The 13,866-nt window shown below is 50.9% G+C and overlaps 1 protein-coding gene across 6 annotated transcripts in view; it reads left to right on the top strand.

The window, feature by feature from the left end:
* mtfmt (mitochondrial methionyl-tRNA formyltransferase) overlaps window positions 1-13,866 on the top strand; it is a 158,358-nt gene that overhangs the window by 32,488 nt on the left and 112,004 nt on the right. For all 6 annotated transcript variants that reach the window (XR_011933840.1, XM_072470255.1, XM_072470254.1 and 3 more), the window contains exon 5: window positions 9,627-9,702. Coding sequence is in view for 5 of the 6 variants with exons in the window: in XM_072470255.1 (XP_072326356.1) it covers window positions 9,627-9,702 (76 nt within the window). In the remaining variant the exon portion in view is untranslated. The remainder of the gene's footprint in view (window positions 1-9,626; window positions 9,703-13,866) is intronic.

The following is a 13,866-nucleotide window of genomic DNA, read 5'->3' as shown; positions in this document are numbered from 1 at the left end:
TCCTAAAACTTATGGAATTGTGGTCACTACCCCTAAAATGTTCCCTTACTGAAACCTCAACCACCTGTCCAGGTTCATTCCCCAATAAGGCAGCACGGTAGCACAAATGGTTAGCACTGTGGCTGCACAGCTCCAGGGTCCCAGTTCTGATTCCCCGCTGGGTCACTGTCTGTGCCGAGTTTGCACGTTCTCCCCGTGTCTGCGTGGGTTTCCTCCGGGTGCCCTGGTTTCCTCCCACAGTCCAAAGATGTGCAGGTTAGGTGGATTGGCCATGATAAATTGCCCTCAGTGACCAAAAAAGGTTAGGAGGGGTTATTGGGTTATGGGGATAGGTTGGAAGTGAGGGCTTAAATGGGTCGGTGCAGACTCGCTGGGCCGAATGGCCTCCTTCTGCACTGTATGTTCTATGTTCTAATACCAAATCCAGTACTGCCACCTCCCTAATTGGACGATCTACATATTGCATCAAGAAGCCTTTCTGGATACACCTTACAAACTCTGCCCCATCCAAGCCCCGAGCACTAAGTGAGTCCCAGTCAGTGAAATTAAATCCCCAACCACAACAGCCCTGTTACTTTTGCACCGATACAAAATCTCTCTCCCAATTGTTCCTTATAATATAATTATTTTTATTGTCACATGTAGGCTTACACTAACACTGCAATGAAATTACTGTAAAAAGCCCTTAGTCGCCACATTCCGGCGCCTGTTCAGGTACACAGAGGGAGAATTCAGAATGTCCAATTCACCTAACAGCACGTCTTTTGGGAGTTGGGGGGGCCTGTAATAAACGCCCAACATTGTGATTTCCTCCTTCCTGTCCCTAAGCCCTACCCAGATTGCCTTATTGTATGAGCCCTCCGAGGTGTCCTCCCGCAGTATGGCTATAATATTCTCCTTCATCAGCAATGCTACTCCCCCACCCCTTTTACACCCCCTCTATCTCTCCTGAAGCATCTAAATCCTCGAACGTTCAGCTGCCATTCCTGCCCTCCTTTTTTAAAAAAAAAAATTGTATTCTCCTTTTTCACATTTTCTCCCAAATTTACACCCAACAACAATAAACAATAATCAGTAACGAATACAATGTCAATCCCATATCAACAACAACGATCCCATCCTCCCACCAGACCCCAGACATTAGCCCGCATGTCAACATAAACAAATAACAACAAGGAATCGGGAATCACCCAGTCACCATTAACACACAGCCCCTCTCCCCCCAGCACCCCCCCCCCCCCCCAGCCCCTCTCCCCCCAGCACCCCCCCCCCCCCCAGCCCCTCTCCCCCCAGCCCCCCCCCAATGTTCGATGTGATCCAATTCTCGAAAGTGCATAATGAATAACGCCCATGACTTGTAGAACCCTCCATCCTTCCCCTCAGTTCAAACTTAACCTTCTCAAGAGTCAAGAATTCCAGCAGGTCCCCCCGCCACGCCAGGGCACAGGGTGGAGAGGTTGCTCTCCAACCCATCAGGATCCGCCTTCGGGCGATCAAAGAGGCAAAGGCTACAACATCTGCCTCCGCACCCGTTTCCAACCCTGGCTGGTCCGACACCCCGAATATGGCCTCCCGGGGGCCTGGGTCCAGTTTCACGTGCACCACTTTAGAGATTACCCTTAAAACCTCCTTCCAGTAATCCTCCAGCTTTGGACAGGAGCAAAACAAGAACGTGGTTTGCGGGGTCCCCCACCCGCATCGTTCACACACATCTTCTACCCCCTCAAAGAGCCGGCTCATCCTCGCCCTTTTGAGGGGTGCTCTATACACCACCTTCAGCTGTATGAGCCCCAACCTTGCACACGAGGTGGAGGCATTCACTCTCCGGAGCACCTCACAGCAGAACCGCTCCTCCAGACCCCCTCCCAACTCTTCCTCCCACTTTGCCTTGATCCCTTCCAGCGGTGCCTTGTCCTCTTCCAAAATGGCCCCGTAAACCGCCGATACTACCCCTTCTCCAGTCCCCCTGTCGTCAACACCTCCACTGGGAAGCTCTGTATCTTCTTCCTGGCAAAATCTCGAACCTGCATGTATCTAAATATTTCACCTGCTCCAGCTCATACTTCGCTTCCAGTTCCTTCAATCCTCAGATCCTTTAGTGTTTTAATTCTCTTTTCCTCCCATCTCCGAAAATTTCCATCCCACTTCCCTGGCTCAAATCTGTGGTTCCCCCGAATTGGCATTTTCCTTGACCCTGCCCCAACCCGAAGTGTTGACGTAACTGCCTCCAAATTCTCAATGAAGCTATTATTACCGGACTCCCTGAGTATTTCCCCGGGGCCATTGGGAGCGGTGCTGTTGCTAGTGCTTTCAGCCCCGACCCCCTGCACAAACTCTCCACCATTCTGACCCACTGAGAATCAACCCCTCTGACCCAGCTCCGCACCTTCTCCACATTCGCCGCCCAGTAGTAGTACAACAGGTTTGGAAGACCCAAACCCCCTGCCTGCCTTCCCCTCTGTAGCAGCACCTTTCTCACTCTGGCCACCTTCCCTCCCCATATGAATGCGGTAATCCTTCCCTCAATCTCTTTAAAAAATGCCTTTGGCAGGAAAATTGGGAGGCATTGAATAATGAACAGGAATCGTGGCAACACATTCATTTTAACGCCTGTACCCGACCCGCCAGTGACAGAGGGAGACCATCCCCTTGCCAGATCAGCTTTCGCCCTCCCTGCCAAACTAGAAATGTTGTACCTACGGAGCCCCCCCCCCCCACTCCGGGGCAACCTGCACCCCCAGGTATCTAAAATGAGTCCCTGCCTTAGGGAATGGCAGCCCCCTAACCTGCCCCCACCCCCGGCCGAGACACCACAAAATACTCACTCTTGTCGAGATTTAGTTTGTACCCCGAGAAAGACCCAAACACCCGGAGCAGCTCCAATATTCCCCCTATTGACGCACTCGGTCCCGACACGTATAACAACAAATCATCAGCATATAAGGGCACCCTATGCTCTATCCCCCCCCAACCCCGCACTATTCCTTTCCATACCCCCGAACTTTTAATGCGATGGCCGACTCAATCGCGAGTGCAAACAGCAGGAGGGACATAGGACACCCCTGCCTAGTCCCATGGTGGAGAGAAAAGTATCTTGAGCTGATGTTGTTTGTGCGGACACTCACCCTCGGCTCCTTGTCTTACCCAGTCCACAAATCTTTGTCCAATCCCAAACTGCTCCAGAACTGCCATCAAATGGGTCGGATTTCAAACAATGACGAGACAGAGTACAGGAATGAGATAGAGAATCTGGTGAACTGGTGCGACGACAATAATCTGTCCCTCAGTGTCAACAAAACAAAGGAGATTGTCATCGACTTCAGGAAGCGTAGTGGAGAACATGCCCCTGTCTACATCAATGAGAATGAAGTGGAAAGGGTCGAGAGCTTCAAGTTTTTAGGTGTCCAGATCACCAGCAGCCTGTCCTGGTCCCCCCATGCCGAAGTTAAGAAAGCCCACCAATGACTCTACTTTCTCAGAAGACTAAGGCAATTTGGCATGTCAGCTACGACTCTCACCAACTTCTACAGATGCACCATGGAAAGCATTCTTTCTGGTTGTATCACAGCTTGGCATGGAGCCTGCTCTGTCCAAGACCGCAGGAAACTACAAAAGGTGGTGAATGTAGCCCAGTCCATCACACAAACCAGCCTCCCATCATTTACTCTGTCTACAATTCCCGCTGCCTCAGAAAGGCAGCCAGCATAATTAAGGACCCCACGCACCCCGGACATACTCTCTTCCACCTTCTTCCATCAGGAAAAATATACCAAAGTTTGAGGTCACGTACCAACCGACTCAAGAACAGCTTCCTCCCTACTGCCATCAGACTTTTGAATGGACCTACCTCGTATTAAGTTGATATTTTCTCTACACCCTAGCTAGACTGGAACATTACATTCTGCAGTCTCTCCTTCCTTCCCTATGTGAAATGATATGAAATGAAAATCGCTTATTATCACAAGTAGGCTTCAAATGAAGTTACTGTGAAAAGCCCCTAGTCACCACATTCCGGCGCCTGTTTGGGAGGCTGGTACGGGAATTGAACCGTGCTGCTGGCCTGCCTTGGTCTGCTTTAAAAGCCAGCTATTTATCCCTGTGCTAAACCAGCCCCTATGTACGGTGTGCATTGTTTGTACAGCAGGCAAGAAGCAATACTTTTCACTGTAAATAATACATGTGACAATAATAAATCAAATCAAAGTACCCCCAATCTACCCGGTCAAACGCTTTCTCGGCGTACAATGCCACAACCACCTCTGTCTCCTTCCCCTCCGCCGGTACCATAACCACATTCAATACCCACCCTAACGTTCGAAAAGAGCTGCCTCCCTCTCACGAACCCCGTCTGATCTTCACCTATCACCTTCGGGAGGCACTCCTCCAGCCTACCTGCCAGTACCTTCGCCAATATCTTTGCATCCACATTTAAAAGTGATATGGGCCTATACGCCCCACACTCCATTGGATTATTTTCTTTTTTAAGCAACAAGGAAATCGATGCCTGCCCCAACGTTTGTGGTAACATGCCCTTCCCTATCGCCTCTTCAAACATCCCCACCATCAGCGGTACCAGCTCATCTTCAAATTTTTTGTAATATTCCACCGGAAACCCATCCGGCCCTGTCACCTTCCCCGACTGCATGCTCCCAATCGCATCTTTTATCTCCTGCTCCACTATCGCCCCTTCTATTGTAGCCCTGTCCCCCTCCCCTAACCTTGGGTACTCCAGCCCATCTAGAAATTCCTGCACCTCCCGGTCTTCCCCAGGTGGCTCTGACCTGTACAACCTCTCATAGAATTCCTTACAGACCTTGTTAATCTGATCCGGAGCTACCACCAACTTCCCTGCCCTGTCCCGCACCTGGACAATTTCCCTTGCCACCGCCTCCCTCCAAAGCTGACCCGCTAACATATGCCCCGCCTTCTCTCCATGCTCACCAACTGCACCCCTTGCTCACCTCAGTTGGCGCACCGCCTTCCTGGTAGATAGTCGGTCAAAGCTCGCCTGGAGTTCCTTCCCCTTTTCCAACTTTGCTGAATCCCCATCTTCTGCATAACTTCTATCTATCTCCAGCATCTCGTCTATTACCTTCTGCCGCTCCAACCTCTCCTCTTTGTCTAGCCTAGCCTTGAACAAGATCACTTCACCCCTCACCACCGCGTTTAAAGCCTCCCAGACAACCGCCTTCGACACCTCCCCCGTGCAGTTAAAACCTACATATTCCTCAATTACTTTTTCAATTTTGTCATAAAACCCTCGGTCCCCCAACTGTCCCAGATCTAATTTCCACCCCGGTCTCTGTACCATCCCCTTCTCCAGTACCATATCGACCCAATGTGGAGCATGATCTGATACTGCAACTGCCGAGGACTCCGACCCCTTAACCCCAGCCAGCAAAGCCTTCCCCACCACAAAAAAGTTGATCCGTGAGTATACCTTATGGACTGCTGAGAAAAACGAGTACTCCCGCTCCCTCGTATGCAGAAACCTCCAAGGGTCCACCCCTCCCATTTCCATCATTAGCCCAGCCAACGCCTTCACCCTCCTGAGTGGGCCAGCGAGCGCGGCCCTGACCTGTCCAACCTTGGCTCCTGCACCAAGTTCCAGTCCCCCCCAGTATCAGTTTCATATACACTTACTAGCGCCACTAGCCTCCCCTCCAGCGCCCCTGTCACAATCACATGTCTACCCCTCTGATCTGCAACCACCTTCTCCACCTGGAACCGTACCCTTTTGCTGACCATTACCACTACCCTTCGTGCCCTTCAGTAAAGTGATGGAAGGGGGCATCAACAGTGGTATCAAATAATACTTGCTTCGCAATAAGCGTTTAACTGACACTCAATTTGGGTTCTGTCAGGGCCACTCAGCTCCTGATCTCATTACAGTCTTTGTTCAAAAAGGAACAAAAGAGCTGAATATGAGGTGAGAGTGACTGCTCAAGGCCACGCTTGACCGAGTGTGGCGTCATGAGTTATAGCAAAACTGGAGTCAATGGGAATCTGGGTGGGGGACCCTCCGCTGGCACAAAGGAAGATGGTTGTGGTGGTCTGAGGTCAATCATAGTGTCCTCGGCCCAACCATCTTCCGCTGCTTCATCAGTGACCTTCCTTTCATTATGAGGTCAGAAATGGGGGTGTTTGCGGGTGACTGCAGAATGTTCAGCATCATTCGCGACTCCTCAGATAATGAAGCAGTCCATGTTCAAATGCGGCAAGACCTGGACAATATCCAGACTCGGGCTGACAAGTGGCAAGTTACATTCGCGTCACACAAGTGCCAGGCAATGACCATCTCCTACAAGAGAGGATCTAACCACCGCCCCTTGACATTCAATAGCATCACCATCGCTGAATCCCCCACAATCAACATCCTGGGGGTTACCATTGACCAGAAACTGAACTGGACCCAGCAGCACCCCCCCCCCCCAAAATTCAGGAGTGTAACGGAATACTCTCCACTTGCCTGGATGAGTGCAGCTCCAACAACACTCAAGAAGCTCGACACCATCCAGGGCAAAGCAGCCAGCTTGATTGCCCCCCCTTTCCACCTCCACCATCGACGAACAGTAGCAGCCGTGTGTACCATCTACAAGATGCTCTGCAGTAACTCACCAAGGTTCCTTAGGCAGCACCTTCCAAACCCACAACCTCTACCATCTAGAAGGACAAGAGCAGCAGATACCTGGGAACCCCACCACCTGGAGGTTCCCCTCCAAGTCACTCATCACCTTGGGGCAACATCCAGGAACACCCTCTCTAAAAGCACAGTGGGTGTACCTACACCTCAAGGACTGCGGCTGTTCAAGAAGGCAGCTCATCACCACCTTCTGAAGGGCAACTAGGGATGGGTAATAAATGCTGGTCTAACCAGCGACACCCACATCACGTGAGTGAAAGAAATCACAAGTTCAGAAGTGCCTCTTTCTCATTGGACTGGATTGTAAATGTATTGCTGTGTATAAAAAATTCCCTGAACACACTCCAGCAACTCTTGCCTTTCTCTGCCCTTTACAGAATTACGACGGGTACAGAGGGATACGGCACAAGGAAGTGCTGAGGGTTTTGGCCCACGGTGGTATCATAACTGGTTCAGGCTTGGAGGGCTGAAGGGCCTGTTCCTGTGCTGTATATTGTTCTTTATACCATCGTAGTCTTTATTCGGATAATTCAAGTCCCACATTATAATAACTTTGAATGTTTGTATCTCTCTGTAATTTCCCTGCAGATTTATTCCTCGACATCCTTCCCAACTAGTTGCTGGCCTATGGACTGCACGCAGCATTGTCATTCCATCTGATTTGGAACTTTTTTCTAATGAAATAGATTCTGTCCTTGATCCCTCTGGGATTCCCTTTCCATCACTGCCCTGATCTGAATCAATGCCACTCCCATTCCCAATTTATTCCTTTCATATCTTTCCTGATCCCCAGGAATATTTCATACCCAGTTCTGCCTCTCTTTGAACCAGGTCTCTATTACACCATCCAATTTCCACAGGTGAATCTGTGACTAACTCACAAATCTCATTAACTACACTCCACACATTTGTGTACACGCAGAGTAACCCTTATCTGAATTTCCCTGATACATTACTGTCTTTTACTCCAGTGTTGCCTATCTTCCCTTTGTCTGTACAAAGAACAAGAACAAAGAAATGTACAGCACAGGAACAGGCCCTTCGGCCCTCCAAGCCCGTACCGACCATGCTGCCCGACTAAACTACAATCTTCTACACTTCCTGGGTCCGTATCCCTCTATTCCCATCCTATTCATGTATTTGTCAAGATGCCCCTTAAATGTCACTATCGTTCCTGCTTCCACTACCTCCTCCGGTAGCGAGTTCCAGGCACCCACTACCCTCTGCGTAAAAAACTTGCCTCGTACATCTACTCTAAACCTTGCCCCTCTCACCTTAAACCTGTGCCCCCTAGTAATTGACCCCTCTACCCTGGGGAAAAGCCTCTGACTATCCACTCTGTCTATGCCCCTCATAATTTTGTATACCTCTATCAGGTCGCCCCTCAACCTCCGTCGTTCCAGTGAGAACAAACCGAGTTTATTCAACCGCTCCTCATAGCTAATGCCCTCCATACCAGGCAACATTCTGGTAAATCTCTTCTGCACCCTCTCTAAAGCCTCCACATCCTTCTGGTAGTGTGGCGACCAGAATTGAACACTATACTCCAAGTGTGGCCTAACTAAGGTTCTATACAGCTGCAACATGACTTGCCAATTCTTATACTCAATGCCCCAGCCAATGAAGGCAAGCATGCCGTATGCCTTCTTGACTACTTTCTCCACCTGTGTTGCCCCTTTCAGTGACCTGTGGACCTGTACACCTAGATCCCTCTGACTTTCAATACTCTTGAGGGTTCTACCATTCACTGTATATTCCCTACCTGCATTAGACCTTCCAAAATGCATTACCTCACATTTGTCCAGATTAAACTCCATCTGCCATCTCTCCGCCCAAGTCTCCAAACAATCTAAATCCTGCTGTATCCTCTGACAGTCCTCATCGCTATTCGCAATTCCACTAACCTTTGTGTCGTCTGCAAACTTACTAATCAGACCAGGTACATTTTCCTCCAAATCATTTATAAATACTACAAACAGCAAAGGTCCCAGCACTGATCCCTGTGGAACACCACTGGTCACAGCCCTCCAATTAGAAAAGCATCCTTCCATTGCTACTCTCTGCCTTCTATGACCTAGGTACGAAGTCTTACAACACCAGGTTAAAGTCCAACAGGTTTGTTTCGATGTCACTAGCTTTCGGAGCGCTGCTCCTTCCTCAGGTGAGGAAGGAGCAGCGCTCCGAAAGCTAGTGACATCGAAATAAACCTGTTGGACTTTAACCTGGTGTTGTAAGACTTCGTACTGTGCTCACCCCAGTCCAACGCCGGCATCTCCACATCATTTCTATGACCTAGCCAGTTCTGTATCCACCTTGCCAGCTCACCGCTGATCCCGTGTGACTTCACCTTTTGTACTAGTCTACCATGAGGGACCTTGTCAAAGGCCTTACTGAAGTCCATATAGACAACATCCACTGCCCTACCTGCATCAATCAGCTTGGTGACCTCTTCGAAAAGCTCTTATCAAGTTAGTGAGACACGACCTCCCCTTCACAAAACCATGCTGCCTCTCACTAATACGTCCAGTTGATTCCAAGTGGGAGTAGATCCTGTCTCGAAGAATTCTCTCCAGTAATTTCCCTACCACTGAAGTAAGGCTCACCGGCCTGTAGTTCCCTGGATTATCCTTGCTACCCTTCTTAAACAGAGGAACAACATTGGCTATTCTCCAGTCCTCCGGGACATCACCTGAAGACAGTGAGAATCTAAAGATTTCTGTCAAGGTCTCAGCAATTTCCTCTCCAGCCTCCTTCAGTATTCTGGGGTAGATCCCATCAGGCCCTGGGGACTTATCTACCTTAATATTTTTTAAGACGCCCAACACCTCGTCTTTTTGGATCTTAATGTGATACAGGCTATCTACACACCCTTCTCCAGACTCAACATTTTAGTATTCCTCTGATATTACCTCCTGCTCCCACAGATTTTATTGATTTTATAATTTTTCTCAACTGAAATTCTAACCAAATTTATTTGTTTCAGCTTCTTTCAACTTTGAAAAACCTGCCAGAATGTATCAAGAACAAAAGGGAACAATCCAAGCTCGGAATCACGTTCGGTGAGTTGAGGCAAATTTACAGCTTGGAAATAGGCCATTCAGCCCAACTAGCCTGTCCCATCATTTATTCTCCTGGGGAACTTCTTCCCACCCCTCTTCATTCCACCCTATTCCTTCCTTGCTTATCCAGGTTGAAAAGCATCAATGCTATTTGTCTCAGTTGCTGTTGGTGATGTTGAGTTCGGCATTCTCAACATGTTTGGTTTGAGAATTTCTCCTGAATTTCCTATTACATTTCTTGGTTCAGTTATGACAAAGTTCGGACTAAGTTAGGACGGATGAAAGGACTTGGACTTGCCCTGAGGCAGTGGCGTAGTGGTATTGTCACTGGACGAGTAATCCAGAGACCCAGGGTAATGATCTGGGGACCTGGATTTGAATCCCACCACGACAGATGGTGGAATTTAAACGCAATAAAATATCTGGAATGAAAAGCCTAACGATGACCATGAAACCATTGTCGATTGTCGTAAAAACCCATCTGGGTCACTAATGTCCTTTAGTGAAGGAAATCTGCCGTCCTTACCCGGTCTGGCCTACATGTGGCTCCAGATCCACAGCAATGTGGTTGACTCTTCACTGCCCCCTCAAGGGCAATTAGGGATTGGCAATAAATGCTGGCACAGCGAAACCCACATCCCATGAACGATTTAAAAAAAAAATTCATTGAATACTTTTTCACATTACTCCTTCCACCTCACATTTTTCAGGGTTAAATTCCATTTACCACCCGACATCGACCCAGGCACCGGAAACGACACCTGCAAACCCAGCCCTGCCGACCCTGCAAAGTCCTTACTAACATCTGGGGGCTTGTGCCAAAGTTGGGAGAGCTTCTCACAGACTGGTCAGCAACAGCCTGACATAGTCACACTCACAGAATCACACCTGACAGACAATGTCCCAGACACCACTCTCACCATTCCAGGGTATGTCCTGTCTCACCGGCAGGACAGACCCAGCAGAGGTGGCAGCACAGAGTTATACAGTACGGAGGGTGTTGCCCTGGGAGCCCTCAACATTGACTCTAGACCCCATGAAGTCTCAGGGCTTCAGGTTAAACATGGACAAGGAAACCTCCTGCTGATTACCTTGTACCGGCCTCCATCAGCTGATGAATCAGTTACTCCTCCATGTTGAACACCACTTGGAGGAAGCACTGAGGGCAGCAAGGGCGCAGAACATGCTCTGGGTGGGGACTTCAATGCCCGTCACCAAGAGTGGCTCGGTGATACCACCACAGATCGAGCTGGCCAGGTCCTAATGGACAGAGCTGCTGGACTAGGACTGCAGCAGGTGGTGAATGAACGAACAAGAGGGAAAAACATACTTGACCTGATCCTCACCAATCTGTCTGCTGCAGAGGCATCTGTCCCTGACAGTATCGGTAGAGTACTGGGCAGCACGGTAGCGCAGTGGTTAGCACTGTTGCTTCACGGCACAAGGGACCCGGATTCGATTCCCAGCTTAGGTCACTGTCTGTGTGGAGTCTGCACGTTCTCCCCGTGTCTGCGTACGGGTGCTCCGGTTTCCTCCCACAAGTCCCGAAAGACGTTTATTAGGTAATTTGGACATTCTGAATTCTCCCTCTGTGTACCCGAACAGGTGCTGGAATGTGGTGACTAGGGGATTTTCACAGTAACTTCATTGCAGTGTCAATGTAAGCCTACTTGTGACAATAAAGATTATTATAAATGACCACCGCACAGTCCTTGTGGAAACAAAGTCCCGTCTTCACATTGAGGACACCCTCCATCGTGTTGTGTGGCACTACCACCGAGCTAAATGGGATAGACTTTGAACAGAGTTAGCAACTCCAGACTGGGCAGCTAGGAGGCGCTGTGGGCCATCAGCAGCAGCAGAATTGTATCAACCACAATCCGCAGCCTCCTGGCCCGGGACATCCCCCACTCCCCCATTACCACCCAGCCTGGGGATCAACCCAGGGTCAATGAAGAGAGCAGGAGAGCGTGTCAGGCTTCCGGTTGCGGCTATGCGGAGCTAAGCCGCACGATTCGGCAGCTCCCGCGATCGGCTTTCGGGCTCGCTAGAGGAGCCCCAACGGAAATATTTTTGAAGACGACCCGTGGGGAAGGGAAGAGCGAGGTCCCCCTTCACCTTTTATGGACCGGACCAGAAGTGCAACGGCCAGAAAAGCGGCATTGGAGCAGCGGGAGAAGCGAGGGAAGAAAAGCAAAATGGCGGTGGCCGGGGACAAAGCGGAGTGCGGGCCGGAGCTGCAGGACTTCATCAAGCGCTGCTTCGAGGAGCTGCGCAAGGAGATGCTGGCGCCTATGCTGGCGGCAATTGAAGGACTAGGGATAACCCAGAAGGCTCACGAGGTAAAGATCCAGGAGGTGCAGAAAAGAGTCAGTGAGAGTGAGGACGAGATCTTGGGCCTGGCGGTGAGAGTGGAGCAGCACGAGGCGCTACACAAGGGGTGGGCGGGAAGACTCGAAGACCTGGAGAACAGGTTGAGGAGAAAGAATCTGCGGATCCTGGGTCTCCCTGAGGGAGTGGAGGGGGGCGATGCCGGGGCATACGCGAGCACGATGATCGGGGTGATGATGGGCACGAAGGCCCCTTCGAGGTCGCTGGAGCTGGATGAGGCATACCGGGTGCTGGCGAGGAAACCCAAGACAAATGAGCTGCCAAGGGCGATGGTGGTGAGATTTCACCGGTTCACGGACAGAGAGTGGGTCCTGAGATGGGCCAAGAAGGAGCGGAGCAGTAAGTGGGACAATGCAGAGATCCGAATATACCCAGACTGGAGCACGAAGGTTGCAAAGCGGAGAGCGGGTTTCAACCGGGCCAAGGTGGTGCTGCACAGGAAAGGAGTGAGATTCGGAATGCTGCAGCCAGCGCGATTGTGGGTCACATACCAGGATCAGCACCATTATTTCGAAACGCCTGAAGAGGCGTGGACCTTTATTCAAACCGAAAAGTTGGACTCAAACTGAGGGTTTGTGAGGGTGGGGGGGGATGTTTGATGGTTGTTGTATATAGGGGGTCAATCACCCGCAGGAAATGTTACATGGGCTGGGGGAGAGAGACAAGGCCGCGACAGGAGCTGCGCCAGAGAGAGCGGGGTAGGCTTAGGAAAGTGCGTTTTTTTTTCCCGCGCTAGGGAAGAAAGGCGGGAGGGGGAATGGAGGAACGTACACTGATTGGGAGATTCCCACACGGGGAGGTCAATGGGACGGCAGGGGAAGCCGGGGTCAGCAGGTGTCAGCTGACTTACGGGAGTGAAATGGGGGGAGCAAAAAAGGTAGACACGGGTCTAGCGGGGGGTGGGGGGGGGAGGGGTGGGGGGGGAAGGGAGGGGGGAAAGGGTTGCTGCTGCACTGGCCGAAAGGGAATGGGACACAGAAGAGGTGGTCGGGACGGAGGTCCCCCGGCTGGGGGACTGGAGGGTGAGGGAGACGCGGACATGGGACTGGCCCAGAAAAGGAGATGGCTAGTCGGCAGGGGGGTGGGGGGGGGGGGGCGGGCCTCCAATCCGGCTGATAACGTGGAACGTGAGGGGCCTGAATGGGCCGGTGAAGAGGGGCCCGAGTGTTCGCGCACTTAAAGGGACTGAAGACAGATGTGGTCATGCTCCAAGAGACACACCTGAAGGTGGCGGACCAGGTCAGGTGAAGAAAGGGATGGGTAGGACAGGTATTCCATTCGGGGCTGGACGCGAAGAATAGAGGGGTGGCAATATTGGTGGGGAAGCGGGTGTCATTTGAGGCCAAGACTATCGTAGTGGATAATGGAGGGCGATATGTAATGGTGAGCGGTAGGTTGCAGGGGACGTGGGTGGTGTTGGTAAACGTATACGCCCCGAACTGGGATGATGATGGATTCATGAAGCGTATGTTGGGGCGCATTCCGGACCTGGAGGTAGGAGGCCTGATAATGGGAGGGGACTTCAATACAGTGCTGGACCAAGCACTGGACCGCTCCAGATCGAGGACTGGAAAGAGGCCGGCGGCGGCCAAGGTACTTAGGGGGTTTATGGATCGGATGGGGGGAGTGGACCCATGGTGGTTTACAAGACCGCAGGCCAGGGAATTTTCTTTCTTCTCCCATGTACACAAAGCCTACTCCCGGAGAGATTTTTTTTGTTCTGGGCTGGGCGTTCATCCCGAGGGTGGAGGGGACGGAGTATTCGGCCATAGC

This window comes from Scyliorhinus torazame, chromosome 12 (assembly GCF_047496885.1).
Source record: "Scyliorhinus torazame isolate Kashiwa2021f chromosome 12, sScyTor2.1, whole genome shotgun sequence".
NCBI lineage: Eukaryota > Metazoa > Chordata > Chondrichthyes > Carcharhiniformes > Scyliorhinidae > Scyliorhinus > Scyliorhinus torazame.
This window is presented reverse-complemented; position numbering and strand designations above follow the sequence as displayed.